Consider the following 24,150-nt stretch of genomic DNA (forward strand, 5'->3'; position numbering starts at 1 on the left):
CAACAACGCAAAATAAATTAACATTAATTATTCTTACTGATTATTATATCGCGTAACTTATTCTATCAAGCCAACTTGGATCGAAACAATCCAAAATACAGCCAACAATAAAGTAACAAAACGACAACACTATTAAGAAAAACTTCCCTCGGAATACAGTTATGTACAAATTAGAAGAACAAGCTTACCCAAATTCGCAAGCACAACGTTATTGAAATCAACGTTTTGTCTAATATACACTATTAGGCATTAAATGAAAAGATAGCAAGCTAAAATTAGCAAACGAGGAGACGATAATTTCAGCGTGTTACAGATACATCAATATTACTTCGTTGCTATTGTGTTAAAGGCTTACTTTGCAGAAGAGTTTATATCATGATGTTTGATTAAACTCACCTTGTAATCGGGAAATATCTGAATCAATCCAGCTCCAATCTATGATGCCGTTGGAACGTTGACGGTTTTAGCACTGAAATGGACATATTAAACAGTTACAGCCTCAGCATCCACTATTATCAAAGTTATTTGCACAGTTATTTGCAATTGCAAACGTGTATTTTGTGTGAAAGGAGCAAGGCAAAGGTGCACTCACCGGTTAAATCACAATATAAAGACGGATGAAAATCCACATGTGCTCGCTTCAGCTTTCTGTTCCCAAAATACTGTTAAGTACTGTTTTCTTTCCTTCGAGCAATAAATACGGTAAAATAACGTTAAATTGTATCTACGTCATTTCACCAAACGTAAATAAACAGGTAAGCACTGCTTTTTAAAATAACAGGTTTATACTGTTAAAATTTTGACGTAAATTAACAGCAATTTTTAACAGTGTAGCTTCAAACAGAGCCTGTGATTCCTAGGTGGTGGTGTTAAGACCAGGAATGCATCTAAGACTACATGATAACAGAGCATTGTGTGAGTGGCAGGTCTGTTATTTAGGTCTTCAGAGGGTTTTTGTTAAGTCTGACACTTGATATGCTGTGCTTTGGGGATGCACAAAACACACTCACGCAGAGAAGCAAACTGGTGCTAAGGAGAAGAATTCCTACCTAGTTCAGGGATACACAAATCAAGACATCCACACCCCTGAGATCTGAGTTGTCAGATGTTGCATTATGTGGCTGTTTTAGAATCTGAAGTAGTTATGTAGTTCAATTCACAAACAAATGACTCTTATGACCTGTTTCGATTTAGTGAATCAGAAACTTGGTGTGATATTTGTAGTCTGGTACACAGACAAATGACTCTTGTGAGACATTTCTTTTTAGGGAATCCAAAACATAGTGTTGTCACAAATGTCAGATTTGAACAAATTTAATTTTATCAGCTTGTTCTCACTTTAGCGAGTAAGAAACATACATTGCAACAACGTGTTGACAAATTCGTCAACAAATGAGTGCTATTAGCCAATTATTTTTTGTGAGTCAGGAACATTCTGTGCAACCAATGTTGTCCATTCACAAAGAAATGGATTTTTATTGTATCAGAAGTCATTCATACAGTCTGTCCAGTGTAGTCTGGTTCATTAAGAAATGACCCTTATTGAGCTGATTCTCTGTAGTGAATCAGAAACATACAACCTGACTAGTAATAGTAATAATTCAGAAAGTCATTTGATAGCTATTTAATCAGTAAAAACACAAATACCCCAAATTGTCCCAAGCACAATACTGAAAGCCTTTGTGTGAGATAAATCAGATGGTTTGAGGGTGTGCCGCCTGAAACTGAAACCATGCCATCCCTGGACCTCATCCAGGGGGTTCAAGTGTTTCTGAGGGGGACATGCAGGTGGACTCCATTAGCTACTAAAGAGCCAAAGATCAAAGAACACATTGATACCCATGAGTCCCAGTGGGCAAAAGGTGCCGCTGCCTCTCACTTCTCTCTATTTCTAATTCTTTTTTTTTTCTCTCCCTACGATTTCTATCAGTGTTGAAGAATAGCAGGAGGTGTGGTCGGCCAGACAGATGCGTAACAGCTTCTTATTAGTGGCCACCTCTGATCTGACAGACGCTGTCTGTCTGCGTGGGGCGCACAAACTTTATTTCAATCTTTAAGATTGAAATAAAGAGGCTGAATATGTAAAAAAAGAGAAGGAAGAACACTAAAATAGTGATCACTCTTATGATCACGAAGTCTGCAATTATTGGATCCAAAATACAGTAAGAGTAAAATGAAGACAAAAACTACATTTTCAGCATCATTACTCCAGTCTTCAGTGTCACATGATCCTTCAGGAATTATTCTAATATACTGATTTGGTGCTCAAGAAACATTTCTCATTATTATCATGTTGAAAACGTAATATTTTTAGTGGAAACAGTGATAAATATATTTTTTCAAGATTCTTTGATGAATAGAAAGTTAAAAGATATGAAATAGAAACCTTTTGTAATGTTTTAAGTGTTTTTAGTGTCATATTTGATCAATTTAATGCATCTTGCTGAAGTATTAGTCTTTGTTTAGTTGTAATGTCTAACAGTTTTTTAAATCTGAATGTAAAGATGAGATTTAAATATTGAAGCTCTACCACTGCTGGAACATTATTATAGAAATCAGTGCACAGCGATAAGCTCTCTGCTTTTCTTGCTTAATATTTACATTAAAGTAATACATTTCTCAATTTCTTGACACTCTTACCGCTAGCTCTGATCTGTTGTCAATCCCACAATCCCCTGTGCATGGCTGTCTCTCAGCTCACATATATATAATAAATTGAAAGGACCTGCTCATCTCTGCTCACTCCGCACCAGTGGACACGTACGGTGATGGGCTGAATGTCAGCTGTTTACCGCAGAGCTTCCAAAGCCACTTCGCTGAAACAACTCAGTGGGACGCCTTCTGACTAATCACAAGCAGTTTTATTGTGCAAGTGATGCATATGTATTTGTGTGTTTGTAAATGACTTGCCTGAATGCCGTCTAGTTTTCACCTTTTTGTTAACAGTCTTTGAGACCAGGCTTGAGTTCAGCTTGTGTAGGAGACAGAATGTTCATTGTACTGGTTATTAGATTGAATTAATGGGATCTGTGTCTCGCAGTGTTTCTCAAATCGCTCTTTTGCTGCTTCATCTAAGGCAAAACTGGGAATTCGCAATCTTAAATTTAAAATAATGTATCAGAAACACACAGCTCAATTAGTGTAGACAAATTACTTCCTGTGAACCGATTGTTTTAATGATTTGCTCAAAAAGATCTCCTCGGTCAGATGAATCATTCACTTGAAGAACTCTCTGATTCGTTAATGTCTCATTCTATTACTAAAGACTTTCAGTAATATCTGACTCAAATGAAACAAGTTCTGCTTTGTATAGTTATGGTTCGTAAAACTGACTGGTTGGAAAGATATTTTTTTGTAATGATATTTAATATTTCTAAACAAAATAAGTTTTACTGAAAATGTGCAAATCTAGGCTATGTTTTGGGTAATAATAGCAAAAATAAATTAATAGATAAATAAAGCTTTACAAAATATTGTACACAATAATAGCAAAAATAAAGTAATAGATAAATAAACTTTACACAATATTGTGAAATATGATTACTATTAATATATTTTAAAATCTATGCCGTAAATTTCAATACTCCAGTCTTCAGTGTCACATGATCCCTCAGAAATAAGTCTTAAGTATTTACTGTCACTTTTGATTAATTTAATGTTTCCTTGGTGTTTCAAATAATTATTATTATTTTTTTTATATAATCTTACTGACCCCCTAATTTTTGAACGGCTGTGTACATTCAGCAGAAATACGTCTTAGTAGGAAACACTGCTGTCTTGATCACCAACATGATGGTTTAACCTCATCACTTTCTCCTCCTGTTCTGAGGTGACGTGACTCGGCTTTCTGTGGCCAGCAGGTCAGCTGGGTTGTCAGAGATGAAACAGAGAAACAGCTCAGGGGTCATAGGTCAGATGTGAAAGGTTATGTGAGTGGGGTCAGCATCAGAGCAGGAGGCAGAGAGCAGTCATATTCAGAGCTACTCTTTCATCTTCCTCGCACACGCAATCAGAAATGTATTAAAACTTAATCAGATTCTAATTTAACATCTTTGAATGTGGGAATGATGTAATGAATCTCCATATCTGGCATTGAGAAAGCGTTAGCAGCTGTGTTCTTAGCCCATAGCGCACATTTTAAATCTAAAGTCTCATTATGAGAAGCAGAAAAGAGAAGGCCTTCCGTTTAATTGATGAGAAAGTGCTTGGTTTAATGGCCATGAGATGGTCTCTTCAAAAGACGGCATGCTTATAGCTTCACAATTATCAACTATTTCCCTCGGAATCATAATCATTTATTATTATTGTAATGCATCAAAAACTATTTACAGTGCATTTAAGCCTTGAGTCAAATGGTTGGTTTAGTTTGGTTGCAGACAAGTGGCACAATACTACACATGATTTTCTTCTATTGTAATTTTTGTCACCAATAAAGTAGTTAAATGCTGATTTGTTTATAGACATAGTTTAAAGGCACTTATTCAATACAACTAGTTGTTTTTGTTGACAAACCCAAAAACTAATTTAAGGGCGCTGATGCTCAGTTGAATTCATGTGTTCAACTGACATGTTTGGAATTTGTTGCAATGCTCAAATGCTGTGGAAAACGCATTGTAAGTGGAACATTTTGAATGCAGTGAAAATATTCATGATTAGTCCATACCATAATCCTTTAAAGGGGGGGTGAAATGCTCGTTTTCACTCAATATCTTGTTAATCTTGAGTACCTATAGAGTAGTACTGCATCCTTCATAACTCCAAAAAGTCTTTAGTTTTATTATATTCATAAGAGAAAGATGGTCTGTACCGATTTTTCCCGGAAAAACACGACCGGCTGGAGGTGTGACGTGTGGGCGGAGCCAAAGAATCAGGAGCGCCAGTAGGCTTTTGGGTTGAGCGCATCTGGAAGCTGTGACACCGTGAGGACAAAACCAACCAAAACAAACCACGACTAACAGTAAGATTCAGCGTATATTTATGATCCAGAATCAGATCCAGAGGCTGAAATTGAACAAAAGCAGCATCAGCAATCATTCTCTATGTGGTATGTACTGAAACTGTATATATTTGCTTAGCGGTTTTGGAAAATGACTAAGTTCCACTTAAGTTCCGTCTTTTTTTTTTTTTTTAAGCTGTACATGTGGAAAGTGCAGTTTGACAACATCGCATGTTGTTTACTTGATGTGCTTACACGCCGATAGCTAAGTTAATAACACAGAGATATTTGAAGCAGTTTTACTCACCGCATGCGGTTCCAACACACGATCGTGACCCTTTTTCGTTGGGACTGCATTATCCTTAAGAAATAAACAATGTGCAGATCCGGCGTCAAACTGGACCTTGTTTGTAAAACAAGCATCTTCGAAATGCAGGGGAACAAACACAAACACTTGCACAACTCCGTTGATGCTCTGTAAAAATAAACTCCATCCACTGGTCCCTTAATGCTGTTTCTCTTTTGGTAATCTGTGCAGGGTTGTCTTGCCCTGGCAACCAAAAACACACTCCTTTTGTGACATTTCGCGACGCTCTCGCTCTGATCAGTGAAGTCTGTTGTGCTCTCAGTGCTCGGTTATACTGGAGCGTGCGCTCTTCCGGCAGATGCGCCCTCAGGACCCATATAAGGAAATTCCGCTCCATCTAACGTCATACAGAGCCATACTCGAAAAAAACTTTCCGAAACTTGTGACAAACCGGAAGTAGTATTTTTGGAACAGAAATACTCATTCAAACGTACAACTTAATTTTTTAAACTTTGTCCATGTTTAGCATAGGAATCCAACTCTTTAACAGTGTAAAAAACTCAGTATGCATGAAATAGCATTTCACCCCCCCTTTAAGTGGACATTAAATGAAATCTCATTCTGTTTGTTTTCTTTATGCATATTATTGATGATATTTTAAACAATTGATCCATCCGTGTTTCTATATATATATATATATTTTTTGACCTCATATATTTTAAGCAATACGTCTTAGATCTTTCAGTAACTTCAGACTTCTCTTTGGTGAAGGATGCTCTGTGCAACTTTAATTGTAATCTTGTGTAATTGTGCAATTGTGGTGCATCTGATTCACTTTATTCATAAAAATTGCATGGAGTTAATCAAAATAGAACAACAATAATAGATGCTTGATTTGCCAGTGTTTGTGTCTTTGATTTGATTTCAAAGTTCTGTATGACTTTAAATAGCATGTGAAAAATTGTAGCTGGTCATATATTGATCAGGTGCGAGATCAACAGCCCAAGATGTCTGTCTGAGTGCAGGACCACATTTGCTATGAACAAAGTTCACTTCCTTTCTCCTTGCCCCACTTCCCCTAAAAATCACAAGAGAAATCCTTAACGTTTCATTTGGTCTCTTACCAACATGCACTGCTTGTTTATCTCAAAGCCTGAGTGTTTGTCCATCAATGACTGAGTTTCGTGAGTGCGACCTCCTTGACGGAAACCTTCCCAAACCCCAAAAGCCCTAACTCATAACTCCTAGCTCAACTCTGTGGGCCACCCTCTTGATGTATTTAGCTTTTCCTGTCTCTCTGCCTCCCCACAGTAGTCTATTTGCTTGTGCTTGACTCTCTGTGTCTCTTTGGCAGTACTTGCCGTTTTTATGCAAGGAACGAGGAATGCTGTTTATTGTGTCCTGGCACGTATAAAAGTGACATTCCTATGACCCGCCCCTCCACTGCCCTGTGCCTGAGCGGCCCGCATTGACTCTCACACTGGGCCTTTTTTTTTTGGTGATGATATGCTCCTGCTGACCTGTGCCTGTGTCCTGTAACCCCTTCATTAAGGGCCTGTAAGCCTGTACTTACAGATCTCATTGCACATAGACCCCCCCCCCCCTTTTCTCAGTCTTGTCCCCTCTTTTCTGTCCCGCTGTGCTCTCTGCAAGCATAGCAGCTCATTTCCCCCATCTCCCCTCCTTTTATTACCCATTACTCCCTTGCTTCCATTTTCTCGTTCTTTTCGACTTTTTTAATTCCCTCCCTCATTTCTCTCCTAGCCGATAGCAGGAAGTCATTCTCAACAGCGTAATGTTTCCCACAGGCCTCCAGATGGTTTGTATTTGCGTGTGTATGTGTGTATTCACAATAAATGAGGGTGATGTGAGTTGTATTTCATCGTTTTGCCCACAATTTATGTGGGCATCCCTAGTATTATGTCCTCTTTCAACTTTTTCTGGCCAAGAATCACCTTCTTTAGTCAGAAAGACAACATCTGATGTGACGTTACCAACCAATGTTTTTGTTTTTACTTAATGTTCTTTCCTTTTCTCACAGAATTAAAATGATTCCTGTATTACTGTCAGGATCGCATAAAGACAGTTTCAGGCGGTCTGATTAATGCCCTTATTCTCAAAAACTGGCAAATTTTAATCCGTAGGTTTGTTATCCGAGTCTGAGAATAAACCAATATAAGCTTAAATATTGCATTTGGTGATATTAACATCTGCTCCACACACACACACACACACACACACAAGCTTTTTTGCATTCGTTGCTGCCTTCTGCATCTTAACCAGAGTCACATCTGGTCATTATTCACAAATTAATAAGTGCTAACCAATCCATATATCATCACGCCACTCTCTCTGTGTGTGTGATGGGTGGCATGTTTGTAAGACACCTGAGCTCTCCTGACAGCTGTGTTTTGGTGCTGCTATTTTGTATTAAATCTGTCACCCCTGTGATGGCCAACCTGGACTGAACCAGGCACAAATCTTCACATCACCGTGTGTGGCCTCGCGTTTCTGATTCACTTTATCACACCATTTGTGTGTCAGTTTTGATTTGATCTTCAGATTAAATGGTCTATAAATAAGAGCTCTGTTTGAAGAGTTTGATTCTCTGTGGTGTGTTTAGCCTTCGAGACGCTTCCACGGTCTTGATGCTGATGGCTAAATGTGTGATTCATTGAATGGTCTTCTGCCTCATGTTGATTGATAGGCTTTTTTTTTTACCTTTGGCCCAAAAGAATAAGCTGTACATTGTTGAGAAGTTCCAGTGGCTGTGTGTATGTCCAAACATTCCCTTCCTCGTCCCTAAACCTGTATACTTTCATGATGGACGTGCCTTTGCTGTAGGGAGAGTTTTTGAAGGAACCACAGGAAGGGAAGGAACAAGCTAATTATTTAAATCATAAAAACCTAGTTTAAAATGATAGCCTTTTGGGCAATGCTCTGACATACAGTATACTTTGTAACATACTGTTTAGTGTGTGTGTATGTGTAGATAGATAGATCTGTAGCTTTGGGTGCCGAAAGTTTAGCTGGGGTCCTCAGGGGCTCTACCTCTCAGTTCATCTGCATTTGTCCCTGGACTTTCTTTAACCTATCTTCTGCTTCATTTTTCCTGCTTGATTTTCTTCCTTCCTTCACTCATGTCCTGTTTAGCCTTTTTGTTTTGCCGTCCGTTTTTTTTCCTCCTCTTGTTCTTTTTTTCCCTTTCCTCTTCTCTCTTTTGCTAGCTTGTACTTTATTCTTTACTGCACTGTTTCATTCTTATCCATTTTTGCTCCTTCTTTGACCCTTTTACTCTTTTCTTTTGCTCATTATTTTTATTTTTTGTTCTTACTGCATTTTATTTAGCTCGTTCCATTTTCATTCATTCTTTTTTTTTTGCTCATTCCTACTTACATTCCTGCTCTTCTTTCTTTTTCATCTCACTCTCTTTCAGCTTGGCTCTTGACACTAAAGTGCAAGCGTGTGTTTAGTGCTTTAATAAAGCTTGCTATGCTAACCTCATTAGTCTCATTCTATCAGCTCCTCCCTCTCGAACCATGCCAAATTACATTAGACATTTTCCTGTCACCATGGCAACCAGCCCACTGTTTTTCCTTGTTGTTCTTCTTTTCTCTTCCTATGATAGCTGAATGTTTGAGGTTGATATGGAAGTGCGATATGATATGTGACATGTAACCAAGTAACTCTGCTCTACTTAAACTTTATACCAGGTTATGGAAGAGATTTAGGAGATATTACAGGCAAGTTACTAATCTCTGTAGCAAACTTTTAACAGGATATTCTATTATCCAGACTTATCCGGATTTGTTGAAAAGATGGGAGCAGGTACTTAGCTTGTTTCGTTTTAAAACTGAGCTGAACTCTAGCTGTATTGTCACCTAGCTTGCAGAGCATTGGATTCTGGGTCCGATGTGCTTCCAAAAAGCTGCCAATGAAACAAGCTTGACAGTTAGTTGAGAAATTTGACATGTGAGAGATAGAGAGGGGGTTTGTGTCTCTGAGGGAAGGCTGTGTAAGAAGGAGAGATGAACTGCATGGATTGGGAGCGCAGGTGGAAAAACATCCAGTAGATATTGAAAACAGTGTGTGGCTTTTTTCAAGTTTCATTGGGTTGCTTAGTATAAACAACTTAGAAGTTAGAGGTTTTTTGTCACATTGGATTTTCCGACAAAACCTTACTAGGACTGGGCGATATATCTAACGATATGATCATGCGCATCTAGTCAGTAAATCTGGTTCTGTGATTACTGCTAAATCCTCATCACTTGCTTTCAAATGGAGCTTTATTTAATAGACAGAGTCATAGATCACTGACAAGCTATGCAAATTCGCGTTAATTATCGAAGGCGATTCATCTGGGATAATGAACACTATATTGCGTAGCTTGTCAGTGATCTACAGCTCTGTCTTTTAAATGCCACTCCAATTATAAGCAGGTGATGGTGATTTAGCGGTAATCACACTTTTTTACAACTGATTGATTTGATTCCAACTTTAAAACATACCAGAGAAAACAAGTCAAGTCTGCTCTATTGTTAATTCTTCTACATGTACAGCACATACATACAGAGAATTGAAATTGCATTACTCTCAGACCTTTGGTGCATACAGATAACACACAAAAATACAGATACAGATGTATTGTACCCCAGACATCAATACATGAAGAAATGTACCCCCCCAGACTTCCTTTTCAGGCCATTTTCACACAGACTCAAAGAAACTCTGGTCTGCACAAAAAGCGTTAGCTTAAAAAGAGATTGGTGAGAGGGTAAAGAGAGAAAAGAATGCACTCTCTGATGCCAATCACCTCTATCTTTTTCCTTCTTTTCACTCTGTCTTGTCAAAAATGGATGCACACAAACACATATGCATCTTTTCACAGCACACCTCCATCATTATTGCTGCATTCGTAACCACTTCATGCTGTGGTGAAGAGAGAGTATGTGCATAAAGACCAAAAGTGTTGTCGGCTAGGAAAGAAGAGAGATACGGAGAAGAAGAGAGGACAAAAGAGTGTGGGGAGATGGACAGAAACAAAAAGAGAGAGAAAAGAGTGATCGAGAGATGCAGAATACACAGACTGTAGAAGATAGCAGTGTAGGTTATTGTGGGCAGTGTTATTGGAGTGGTGAGGCTTAGTGCTTAAAGGTACAGGTTGTAGGACCTGCCACTAGAGGGTGCACTACCAAAACAATAACAATCGCGTGGTTTGATGATGCTAAGGAGGAGCATGGAATGATGGGATTTGTTGTTTTCTACAGACGGAAAGATAAATCATGGATTTAACGCGAGTTCAACGATTTGCATGAGTAGATTACATACAAAGTCAATGCAAAGACGCGATCAGACTATGGATCAGACGCATCCTCGCGTGGGTCTAGAGACGCGATGTCCCGCGTTTGCCATGTTTGCCCTATAATACTAATCTTGTTGATTGTAATAATAGCATACATTTTCTGTAAAGATACGAATCAAAACAACTCACCTGTTGAGTAAAACACAAGCGAGATCGGCATCTCTTTCTAGTTTAATTTTGTCGCAAAGATACTTCCGCATTTGTCCACAACACTGTTGTCATGTGGTTTCTACGTCAGTAAAGGCGGTAACAAAGGGTAACTAACGTCATTGACAGGCGACTGCACTGCCCCGTGTCACTGTTTAGAAAGAATGGTCATTTTCTCATGATTTACAAGTAGTTGAAAACATTAGAGATATTGTTAGTAATCAGCTGGACAAAATACATAACACTAGCCTAGTGATTTTTTGATATTTTACTGCAAATATCTTATAAATTGTACCTTTAATGTTTGAGTTCATGAGTGAACAGTTGTAGGTTCCAAACACGCAGACACTATCCACTACTCTATGTGAAAATTACATCTTTAGGAACAGTATCATTCAAAAGTTTGGGGTCGCTAAGATTTTTTTACTTTTTATTTTAAATATTTAATGTTTTTGAAATTTATGTTCACCAAGATTGCATTTGTTTGATCAAAAATACAGAACAGCAGTATTGTAAAATATTTAAAAGAACTGTTTCCCATTTTAATATATTTTAAAATGTAATGTATTCCTGTGATGGTAAAGCTAAATTTTCAGCATTATTACTCCAGTCTTCAGTGATCCTTCAGAAATAATTCTAATATGCAGATTTGCTGCTCAAGAATCATTTCTCATTGTCACAGATGAAAACAGCTGAGCTGTGGAAACTGTAATATATATTTCAGGATTCTTTGATGAATAGAAAGTAAAAAAAAAAAAAAGTAAAATAAAAATATTTTGTAACGAATGGATTTAGTGTCACCTTTGAACAATTTAGTTCATCCTTGCTAAATAAAAGCATACAGTTTCTTGAAATAAAGATATTTAAAAACTAGAAAATGAGCTGATGATTCATTTGATGGACAGGGATCCATACAGTCATTTTAAGGGTGTAAATAGAGGTGGGTTAGTTGGAAAACATATGGGTAATATAGCAATTTCGATTTCTGAAAGCACTGAATCTGCCTATCTGAAATTGTCATTGGTCAGTGGATTCCTTTGAGTGCACTGTCATTGCAGCAGAAGTTATAATTGTCTCAAATTTTCTGCATGATGAAGCCCTACTTTAGCAAACTCTTGTGTTATTTCTCTGAGTGCTCTCTGACATAGCGCCTTCTCTTTCAGAAGCACCTGCTTATATAATCAGTTATATGAGGCGATGAATAAAAAAAAATGTGGTAAGGCTAAAAAACTGAACATTAAATGTATTATTCAATGTCTGTGTGGCCTTTTTTCTCCAGTGCTGGAGATTGAGAGTTGAGTTAGTCCACCCATGCGCACACACACGCACACACACACACACACATACAATCACACACACACACACACAGTGAGAGTAAAATTGTCTGCATACAAAATAGCAACACAAATTTGCTTTATTTTCCCAGGAAGTTACACATACGCACATCATTCATGAAAACCACATGCTCCTTTCCCATAATTCCACTATAAAGCCGAGACCCCCTCCATGTTTAAACAGTTTCTTTTTGATGAGTAATCTGTAGCTTACAGAAAAGTCTTGCCTCAGCAACATTTCTGCTGTACTACCATATGTTTAGTATTTCACTTAATGAAAAATACTTTCCTTCTCCTCTTAACTAGGCTTCTGCTTCCAGTTTTCAATGTTTAGCTTTACACATGCCTGCTTCATGGTTCATTTGTCCACACATTTAGGCTGGGCAGCTTTGATCTGATGAAAGGACTCCCATGAGACTTTGCACTGTGGTATATTCATTCAATCTAGCTGTAATGGAACTGGTTCCCATGAGCCCCTAAAATGTAGTCCAGTTCCCCACAGCAAGGTGAAATGCAGAGGTTTTATGGAGGTTGGTGACTGTGGAACAGGTGCGAGTTGTAATGAGGTGGATGTCTGGTGGGATGGTCACATGGCTTAAATAGACACAAGTGTATGACTAGTGACCCTAACAAAGGAAGGTGGCAAATGGAGAGGGCTGGGAAAGAGGGATCAGGAGAAAGCCATTCTGCTCGGGTTCATCCGTGATCGTGGTCCAGATGCACATCTGGGCTCCAGACAGCTAGCCACATGTGTTTTCTGAGCTTTACTTTGCCTCCTGTTTTTTGTGATTCTCTCTTCTGTTCTGTGGTTTATTGGTTTTGGGATAATATCTCTCAGGCATTCAAGCTGTGTCGTGATAAAGTGTGATGTCTGTGTGTTCAATTTATATGTGAGCTAATAAAATAAGACTAAAAGTAAATGTAAGCGATCAACCCTTTATTTCAGCATCTTATAAAATAAAAATGACAAGGTTGTTGACAAGATTGGATTTGCGTGTTGTGGGTTTCTGTCTAAATTGTTGAAAGGCAGAGGAAAGGGGAGGACTAGGAGTAGCACTTAGAAATATAAAGGAATCAGTTATCAAATTTAAAGGTCCCGTTCTTCGAGATCCCATGTTTTAAACTTTATTTAGTGTGTAATGTTGTTGTTAGAGTATAAATAATATCTGTAAAATTCTAAAGCTCAACGTTCAATGCCAAGCGAGATATTTTATTTAACAGAATTCGCCTACATCGAATGACCAGTTTGGACTACATCCCTCTACTTCCTGCAGTAATGACGTCACTAGAATAGTTTTTTGTCTAACCTCCTCTCACAGGAATACACAAAAAGGGGGCGTGGTCTTGTTGCGCTCCGACGGAGAAGAGGAAGAGTTGCGTTTGTATTTGTCGCCATGTCGTCGAAACGCTGTTATTTTAATCTCGGAGTCAAATCACCTTTGTTTGGGCTTCCCAGGGATGCTGTTCTTAGAGCTCAATAGTTACAATTTATGTTTACAGAGCCTGCGCGAGAAAGACAGAGAGAGAGAGAGAGAGAGCGCGTGCGAGAGAGAGAGAGAGAGAGAGAGAGAGAGAGAGAGAGAGGGACAGAGGGAGAGAGAGAGAGAGAGAGAGAGAGTGAGAGAGTGCGCGCGAGAGAGAGACAGAGAGAGAGCGAGGCAGCAAGCTGTCTTCAAACAACACGAACGCTGTCTTGCTCTCTCTCCCTCGCGCATATTAATCAATTGACACGATGGTGTCGATGTTTAAATCATTTAAAATGAGAATGTAAGTGTGCTCACCCCATTTTTGTTTGTAAGAAAAAATATCGCAATATATATCGCAGAAAAATAAAATATCGCAATGTCATTTTTTCCCAATATCGTGCAGCCCTAATATATATATGTACACACACACACATATATATATATATATATATATATATATATATATATATATATATATATATATATATATATATATATATACACCTATATATATACATATATATGAAATATGTGAATATTTAAGAAATATGTGAAAGTGTAATTTATTGTTTTGTGTGTGTGTGTGTGTATGTATATATGTATATATATATATATATATATATAAGTATTAGTATTACTTTTTTTTTTTTTTTAAACAAGTAGTTCAAAAATGTAAAAGTTGGTTGCTTGAATAGTTTAACATTTATGATTATCTAGATTAATGGGTATTGAAAGCTTTTTTTTTCTTGATCTTTGTGTCATGGCCAACAACATATTTTAATTATACAGACATTTATGGACTATTTATATACTGTAACTTAATATCACATGCAAGGATGGTTCATGGTTCCTGAAAAAAAAAAAAAAGATTTCAAGATTTTTATCTCACCACCTCCCCAAAACCTCTCATTGCTGTGTTCTACTGTGAGGGTGACAGAAGGAACTGTGGATCTTCTGCAGATGTTGCCATGGAAACCTAAACTTCATTTCACTTTTGACTGTGGGAACACACTGCTCATTTGCTGGATATAAAGGTCAAGGGTTGAATGTAGAAAGACAGGATAGGAAGTACATGTATATAACCTGATTAGCTCTCTAACCGTTCTTCCCTCCCTCTTGCTCTTTCTGATCTAACATAAACACTGCTCTTTCTGTTCCTCATCAAGGTCTTGCTGCAGTCTGATGAGCTTTTGCTCAAATCATTGCAGTAGACAAATATCTGTTCCCACTGCCTGGCCAAACCTGATGTTTTGTTATTCAGACCTCAGCCCTGCATCGACTACATCAATTCCCTCCTTTCCCCGGTCATAAACACACACTCAGCATCCTCCAAACCTGATCTATCATGCTTTACAAAGTAATTATCCACTAAAGCTTCAGCAGGGAGGCCCGTTACTCTCAAGTTGAGACGTATGAGGCTTCAGCAGCAGCTGTAGGTGGGAGTCCGTTTTTAGCAGAGGACACAGATGAGGGACGGGGTCAGGTCATTTCCCAGTGGTAATAAACGGAGCCATTAGCTGCCCATTTCAGTTAATTTAGACGTAATGAAAACAACATGGCTGCCACACACACACACTCCTGTCAATAAATCTACGTCATCTCCATTTGGTGAATCTGAGGGTCTCAGGGGTTACGAGGTAAGCACTGCTCTTTGATGGACTTGATTGCTTGTGCCTCTTGGGAGTTGTCCTCCTTTTCCTGTCATCTCTAAGTGTGTTGAGGGATTTCTTAAGTTGAATTATTCTAGATGGGCGTCTGACCCACCCAACTCCTATAAAAGCTCTTTTAAAAACCATCAGGGAAGCACTGGAACACTAGAAAGAGTCTTCATTGAGTGAACTAAAAGACTGTATGATACCACATTAGATTGCCTTGAAACAGTGATTTAGAGATGGTTGGAGATGTTTGTGGATATTAGTGTCTTAATAGTGATTGATGGCGTGTGGCTGGCAGAGCTCATTAGTATTGGATTACACATTTCTCATTAGTGGTGTATTAGGCACATCTAGCTGTCACGGATTGACAAATTATAGGAAGGTTCCACTCCGCTAAGAAACGTCAAACATCGCCTTCATAAAAACTGTGATGGAATCTATCCCGTTTATTTAGTTTTTTGTTCTTCAGTTTTTATTTTTACCATTGTGCCCTTGAGCAAGACATTAACTGGGATAAAAAGAGGTGGGAATTATTTTTCGCATTTAATTATTTAAATGAGTTTTGATTCAAGATTCAATTCAATGCATCTCATTGCCTAAATACTGTTTAGTTCAGTTACTCAAATTTATTAAATTAAACTTTTTTTTTCTCAGTTTTTGGCTGAATAAAAAGAATAAAAGATTCATTTTGGTCACTAAACTTAAAGGGATAGTTCACAATGTTGTACTAAACCTGTTTGCATTTCTTTCTTCTGTTGAACACAAAATAATAAAATTTGAAGAATGTTGGCAAGCAAACATTTGCTGGTAGCCATTGACTTATTGACATAATTTATTTTTTCCATATGAAAAAATCAATAGCTAACAGCAACTTTTTGGTTTCCAACATATATTCTTGTTCCGCAGAAGAAAGAAACTCATGCAGGTTTGGAACAACATGAGGGTGAGTAAATGACAGAATTTTCATTTTTGGGTTAACTAGCCATTTAATTTTTGTAAGTGTGAACAGGTCTATACTATAATGCAAAATTACAACAGATTTGAGAAACAATTGCAGTAATGAGTGAATCTTTTTTTCACCTAGATTGTACTCTACTGTAATGCATTGGAAAGAATCTACAAAATGACAAATTAGTTGCATCAGCATGCCAGCAGTGTAGACTCTCTCGTTACTAGGTATTTTTAGGTATCTTGTTTACATTATAATCTCATTTGCTTCAGCACTGGGGAGTGTTTAACAACATAGAGGTGTTGCTTTTTTCCCTCCAGTAAGAGAAGTTGCACAGCAGTGCGTAATTTCTGCCCAATGTATGCTTCGAGCTGTCTTACGTTAGTGTCTAATATTGTGTAGTTCTGATCCAGGTTCATCCATGTCATCATCTTGTTCTTCACATCTTCAGGGAGACAGGCTGGTGTTTATCCCTCCTGTCCCATGAAAGAGTTTTTGGACCTGTATGAGTCTTGATATCGGAAAGCCTCAAAGGCAACGAGTGGCCTCTCTTTTTTTATAATAGAACCAGTGAGGTGCATGTAATCTTACCAAACAGGCAAGCACACACACACACACATACACACACACCTTCAGTGCTCTGTTTGGACTGGATAAAAGCCTGAATGCGGTTCTTTCATGTCCGTCCAGTTCAAGCGATCTTTAGCGGCCTTCATTTCCACAAGCAAGGCTAAGACCATAAGAGAGACTCTCTCTCTCTCTCTCTCTCTCTCTCTCTCTCTCTCTCTCTCACACACACACACACACACACACAGGCCTTCCTAACATTCATTTGATCAAACTCTTTTTCTTTCTTTCTTTCTTTCTCCTTTAACTTCTTGATCTCCTCCTTTTTTTCCCTTATCCTTCCATCTGATCCACGGCTCTTTCGTGTTTTTCCTCTTCTCACTCTTTCTGTCTGTTTCATGGTCTAAGCTGAGCAAAGTGGGTAAATCTGCAGATCTGCTGACATCTGCCTTTGAGAGAGGCCCAAAGAAGGGGGGACAAAAACAGCACAGAGGTGCACAGACGAATGGAGCATTACATTACATCAAATAAATCTGTCGGCCCAAATTACATAGAATTGTGAGCAAATAACATTTCTTAAGTTCATCTTTATTTCCTGTTTGGTTTGTTTTTAAGTTTGAGAAAAGGATGTGGTTTCTGAAAGGTCAGTTTGCCCTCTAGTTAGTTTTCTCGGTGTCTGGCTGGTCGTCTGTCCTCTCTGCGGTGAGTGCTGCTTAGTCACTGTCTGATTCTTCTCTGGGCTGAACAGCACCACATCAGTCTCTCTCTCACTCTCTCTTTCTCTTTGTTTTCCCATGTTCTTTTTCTTTCATTCATCCTTTCTTCCTGTCTGCCTTTGTTTCTGCCTGCTTTCCTGCCTGTTTTACTTCCTTCTGTACTTTTTCTTATGTCTGTAATTTTTATTTGTCTATATTTTTTCTTTGTCTATAATTTTTCTGGATGTCTGTACTTTTTCTTTCTTTGACCTGTCACCAAGAAAAATTCCTTGTGTGTGTAAATACATTTGGTAATAAAGCCCTTACTGATTTCTTAAATTTCTATTTACCTACCTCCCTTTCTTTCTAGTCTCAGCCTCAGACGTCATGCCCACAGAACGTCGCTCATGAAAGAGGGTTAGTGGCACAACATCCTTGTTTCCAGGCGGAACATTGTAGAAGGCAACACACATGGAAACCTTGTAGAATTCAACCAATCCGATTTTGCTTCCTTCCTGTTTACCTCCCTAGTCACCCTCCTTACTTCCTACCAACTTACCTACCTAACTACCTTCCTTCTATTCTTCCACCTTCTTTTTCTTCTTACCTAACGACCTATGAGCCCACACCACTGTCCACCTCTCTTCTTTCTTTTCTTCTTTTCCAGCATATTACAATCTTTCATGAGCATATTCTGATTCTCTGTCATTGGCGTTGTGGTTATCCTTTTCCTCACTGCACAGGAGATGGATGCTACAGTGGAGGAAGCCCATGGGGCTTTATGCTGGTTGGTGGTGGGGGGTCTTTTGTACAGAAGGCTCTTGAACCATTTGCCTGAAAAGGGCTCATTCAGTTGAGCAGGACTGTGTCTGCTGCCTCCTACCTCTCTCTGGCTGTGGATTGTTGTCAGGCCTGAAAGGAGCTTTCACCAGTTCCAGACGACTGGTTCTGCACCATAAAACTCCACACACACTGATAAATGGGCTTGCCCAAAAACGTTGTGAAACTATTGGCATATCCCAGGGCTTTTTGGGATTGTCAGACAAGGAGGCAGTCAGTAAGTTAAGCAACACAGACTGTGCAAGACAAACAGAAAAAGCAGTCCGGCACGGTCAGACAGAGAGACATGCTACAAGGTCAGGCTGAAAGACAAGCCAGACAGACTCTTTGCTTATATGCAGCAAAAAAAGCTAGCATTGAGCTTATGTGATGTTATGTTTTCTCTACTGTATAGCTGAGCAAAGAGTTGTATATATGTGGTTGTTTGTTTCTTTTCATACTGCAGATGTCCATGTTATGGATAGAATGAGATAGGCTCCAAAGGTAGCAGTCAATAGGTTTTAAAAAACCTTGCAGCAAAAGGGTTTATTATAGAATCTCTGCCTTCACTTTACACTTAACACCCTCCTCCATTCCACACATGGTCACACTCTATAAAAGCTGGCTGAGGTTATCACGGTCACCCTTCACCTGTCCTGTGAGTTTGAAAAATGAATGTGCATTCGAGTGCTGAACTTGCATTATCCATGAATCCAAGTTACTTTGAAAACCCTGAACTCCCAACTTTTAGTAACCCTCCACCTCTCTTTCTCTTTACTACAGGGTGTTCCTCAGCTACCCTGTGCAAAGGCCTTATACAACTATGATGGCAAAGAACCTGGAGATCTCAAGTTTAGCAAGGGTGACATCATCATCCTGCGCCGACAGGTGGATGAAAACTGGTACCATGGAGAGATGGGCGGAGTCCATGGATTCTTCCCCACCAACTTTGTCCAGGTCATAAAACCTCTCCCACAGCCGCCCCCTCAATGTAAGGCCCTGTATGACTTTGAGCTGAAAGACAAGGAGGCTGACAAGGACTGCTTGCCATTTTCAAAGGTGCTGGACATATACTCACTGTATAGATCTTAACCTTTATCTTTACTCTCTCATTCACACATATCCACAAGTACAAAAAAGTAGTACTTTATCATTAGGTAAAGGGATAGTTCCCCCAAATACCAAAATCATGTCATTAATAACTTACCCTCATGTTGTTCCAAACCCGTAAGACCTCCGTTTATCTTTGGAACACAGTTTAAGATATTTTAGATTTATTCCGAGAGCTCTCAGTCCCTCCATTGAAACTGTGTGTACGGTCTACTGTCCATGTCCAGAAAGGTAAGAAAAACATCATCAAAGTAGTCCATGTGACATCAGAGAGTCAGTTAGAATTTTTGAAGCATCAAAAATACATTCTTTATTCGTAGTTTATTCCATAAACTACGACTTTATTCAGCATTGTCTTCTCTTCCGTGTCTGTTTTGAGAGAGTTCAAAATAAAGCAGTTTGTGATATCCAGTTCGCAAACAAATCATTCGAAGTGAACGGATCTTTTTGAACCTGTTCACCAAATCGAACTGAATCATTTTAAACGGTTTGCGTCTCCAATACGCATTAATCCACAAATGACTTAAGCTGTTTTAATGTGGCTGACACTCCCTCAGAGTTAAAACAAACCAATATCCCGGAATAATTCATTTACAGTACACTGACTGAACCTCTGTGAAGAGAGATCTGAAGATGAACACCGAGCCGAGCCAGATAACGAACAATAGACTGACTCGTTCACGAGTCAAGAACCGGTTGCATCGGTTTTAAAATCACCAGTAGTTCTTTCGGACAGTTCGATTCAATAAGACGGTTGAAGAAAACGGTTCTTTTGTGCTCCGCGTAATGGCATCATTGGTGATGATTGCCCTTGATTCAAGCCTTCGGGTTACCCGCGCTCATTAAAGCTAAGATTCACTGCCCGAGCCCGAGGCATATTTCCCGCCACCATCCTCAGGCAGGGTCGGGTTGGGTCGGGCCCTTTATAAAGCACGTCACGTGTCATGCGCAGCGTCTCATCCACTCGCAGTCTCGCATGCGTGACGCATCACACCTGCTGTGCATGCTGTGCTATTCAGTAGCTTAAGTGCAACATGGAGCTTGAAGAAACAAAGAAAAAAATTAAAACAGGAGAATTTTGGAGGAAGTTTGGAAGGAAGGAACAGGAGCAAGTTTGGAGGAAAATCGGAGGTATGGAAAAATTTTAAACTAGTCGTGGGGAGTGACATCATATGTGTTGGCAGCTCCCCCGTAGCCTAAATGATCTAGCACAGCACCACCTGCGGTAAAAATAAATAAATCTGGCACCGATACTTGGTTATAACGGCCCCCATATTAAACATGGTTGGGTTTAAATCAGGCTCCTGCTCATAATTACAGTGAAAGTGAAAAAAGTGAAGTGACATTCAGCCAAGTATGGTGACCCATACTCAGAATTTGTGCTCTGCATTTAACCCATCCGAAATGCACACACACAGAGCAGTGAACACACACACACACTGTGAGCACACACCCGGAGCAGTGGGCAGCCATTTATGCTGCGGCGCCCGGGGAGCAGTTGGGGGTTCGATGCCTTGCTCAAGGGCACCTAAGTCGAGGTATTGAAGGTGGAGAGAGAACTGTTCATGCACTACCCCCACCCACAATTCCGTCCGGCCCGAGACTAGAACTCACAACCCTTCGATTGGGAGTCCAACCCTCTAACCATTAGGCCACGACTTCCCCATACGTGTATACGTGAACGTGTCGGGCCAGGCCGGGCTCAGACACAATGTGCTCGGGTAGGGTCGGGCTTGATCTAAGCTCTAGCGCTCATAACACTAGCACAGAATCAGTTCAAAATCAATCACCAAAAGAATCAGTTCGGTTCAGACACTCTGTGTCAGTCTGCTTCACGCTGAATCACACATGCTCAGTATCATCAGCTCCTCGGTTCTCAAATCGGACGCATCTGACAGAAACGGTTCTTGACTCTTGAACGAGTCATTATCTGGCTAGGCTCGGTGTTCATCTTCAGTTCTCTTTTCACAGCAGTTCAGTCAGTGTACTGTTTGAGTAAATGAATTACTCCGAGATATTGTTTTTTTTAACTCAGAGGGAGTGTCAGCCACATTAAAAAAGTTAACAGCTTCGTATTGGAGACACGAACAGTTTAAAACGATTCAGTTAGATTTGGTGAACTGGTTCAAAAAGATTTGGTTACATCGAATGATTCATTCACAAACCGGTTATCACAAACTGCTTTATTTTGAACTCTCTCTCACAACAGACACTGAAGAGAAGACAATGCTGAATAAAGTCATAGTTTTTGTTATTTTGGACCAAAATGTATTTTCGATGCTTTAAATAATTCTAACTGACCCTCTGATGTCACATGGACTACTTTGATGATGTTTTTCTTACCTTTCTGGACATGGACAGTATACCGTACACACAGCTTCAATGGAGGGACTGCGAGCTCTCTGACTAAATCTAAAATATCTTAAACCATGTTCCGAAGATAAACGGAGGTCTTACGGGTTTGAAACAACATGAGGGTAAGTTATTAATGACATAATTTGCTATTTGGGTGAACTAACCCTTTAATGCATTGGGTGTCATAAAGTAAAAATTTTTGCAGCTTTTTTTAGATTCAACCATGGGCACTATTCTTGCTTTGCATGGAAAATAAAACATGGTTTCTTTTTTGTATGTTCCACAAAAAATGAGCATAATACAGGTTTGGAAAGAGGTGAAGGTGAATACTTTTGGGGTGAGCTAACAGCACTGCTTTAATGTTGGAGAAGTAAAAACATTTTCTGGTGCTTGCAACATAAGTGTTGATCCCTTCGAGCCATTTGTTTTTTGGATAGATTTTTATAAAAACAAAAAACGAATGCCTGGCTTTCATTGATGCCTTTGAGTCGCACATATTTTAACTTTTTAACAACTTGCTGTGAGGGCTTCTTGCTGAATAACAAGGAACCAATTTTTTTCTGTCTGCCCTCAGGATGATATTCTTACTGTGATTCGTCGTGTGGATGAGAACTGGGCAGAAGGCATGCTGGGAGATAAGATTGGCATCTTCCCCATATCTTATGTAGAGGTGAGTCATATCAGTGCATTTAAAACTATCATTGTTCCCTGATGTTTTCACATTTAATGTTTTATATTTAGATTTGTACTCTTCAGTGTTCTTCAGATTTGTATTCTCCACTCTTTTAAGAGTTTATTCTCAAAAGTATCCTTTGTTTCCATTTTTGTTGTTGTCATGTCCTTTTCTGTTGGCCAGTCTTTCACCCCACACAATTTCTGTGTTTCTGCTCTTGTTGAAACACGAGATCCTTTGTTGCTGATTGTTTGAGCTGTATTATAAGGAAGCCCTTTTCCGTCACTGAATAAAAAGGTTATTGTGACTTTTTATCTTACAATTCAGACTTTTCTTCTCAGAATTGTGTTGTATAATCTTACAATTGCGAGTTATAAAGTCAGAATTGCAAGATAAAATGCAATTGCAATTCTGACTTTTTTGTGAAGAAAAAAATTGGATTCTCATGTTAAGCATTGCCAAAGTATCAGAAAATGATTTGTACATACAGCAGGGTATTTTTGATTCAAATACACACTTCTGGGTTTCTTACAAGTTTCGTGGCTCTTCCTTACATAATGAAGGGTGGAACTCCTAATATGGGCACTTCTTCCGGACCATCAACGCCCATCAAGGCGCTTCGTTCGGCAGTGCTGCATGGGACTCGCTTGGGGAAGAATGTCACCAAAGAAGTGTGTTTTTGGTTGTAAGGGAAAGATAGTGTTGTTCAGCTTCCCGACAAACCCAGGGTTAAATAAACAGTGGGTGCAGTTTTTTTTTCCGGGGCAGCAAAAACGTGTTGCAAGTGTGTTTATAAACAAGGCCCAGTTCAACGCTGGATTAGCACATCCTTTCGTACGGAAAGATTGAGTGGTCCCAGCTATAAAAGATCCCTGTCATGATTGGGAACTGCAGACAGTAAATGAAACTGCATCAAATGTCTGTGTTTTGTTGGCAATCGGGCAGCTGCTCTTCACTCTTTAGCTCCGCCCATAGTGCGCCTCCAGGAGCATCTCCAATGTTTTTGGGGAGAATCATAAAGCTGTAACTCTTTTATATATATGATAAAACGAAATACTTTTTGGATATATGAAGGATGCAATACTACTTTATAGATACTCAAGATTAACATGACATTGGGTGAAACCGTGTGTGTTAGGTCACCCTCAAACAAGCATAGACACAATGATCATGGCTAACTTCACGTTGCAGCAGCTTACATCACACAACACCTTATGTCCATCCACTCATAAACATAGACAAACACCTTAATGAACCCTGGCAGAGCCAGTGTGAGCTCTCTACCAGCCACGTGTCTAACCAGTGAGAAAAAATAACCATCAAAAGACATTCAAAAATAGCTTCTGTTGAATAGCATCTCTCTCACGCAGAGTGAAAGGAGAAGGGAGGAGAGGGGCGGAGGCTTTGAGCTTACACAAAAGCCCTGGCAATTTTCTCTAAACCAGACTTTTTCCCCAAGTGAATGCTTTTGAGAAAGTAATCTCTGATACCGGTGACATCAAAAGTGACATTCACGCAGGTGCTTGGAAGAGAGTAATGGGGGAGAAAAGGTTGTTCTCATCCCATGCCACTTTCTGCCACCATTAATTTATATGTTTTCAAAGAGTGGAAATGGAATCAAGCACGTGTCTCTCTTTGTGGCAGTCATCTATGCACTATTTAGTGTCTGCCTGAGTTGGCAAGGGTAACACTTACATACGAATGATGAGCTGATCTTGAAATTTTATTGCATTTTATTACCGTTGTTCATGTTAGGTGAATCATATGACATTACC

At 39.2% G+C, this 24,150-nt stretch overlaps 1 protein-coding gene across 1 annotated transcript in view; it reads left to right on the plus strand.

Annotated features, from left to right (window-relative positions):
• The window catches only part of LOC113062770 (E3 ubiquitin-protein ligase SH3RF1-like), a 47,527-nt gene that overhangs the window by 7,934 nt on the left and 15,443 nt on the right, over positions 1-24,150 (plus strand). The window contains exons 3-4 of the mRNA XM_026232731.1: positions 19,021-19,296; positions 22,277-22,372. Coding sequence (XP_026088516.1) covers positions 19,021-19,296; positions 22,277-22,372 — 372 coding nt within the window. The remainder of the gene's footprint in view (positions 1-19,020; positions 19,297-22,276; positions 22,373-24,150) is intronic.

The sequence above is a fragment of the Carassius auratus genome, chromosome 45 (assembly GCF_003368295.1).
Source record: "Carassius auratus strain Wakin chromosome 45, ASM336829v1, whole genome shotgun sequence".
In the NCBI taxonomy this organism is placed as follows: Eukaryota; Metazoa; Chordata; class Actinopteri; order Cypriniformes; family Cyprinidae; genus Carassius; species Carassius auratus.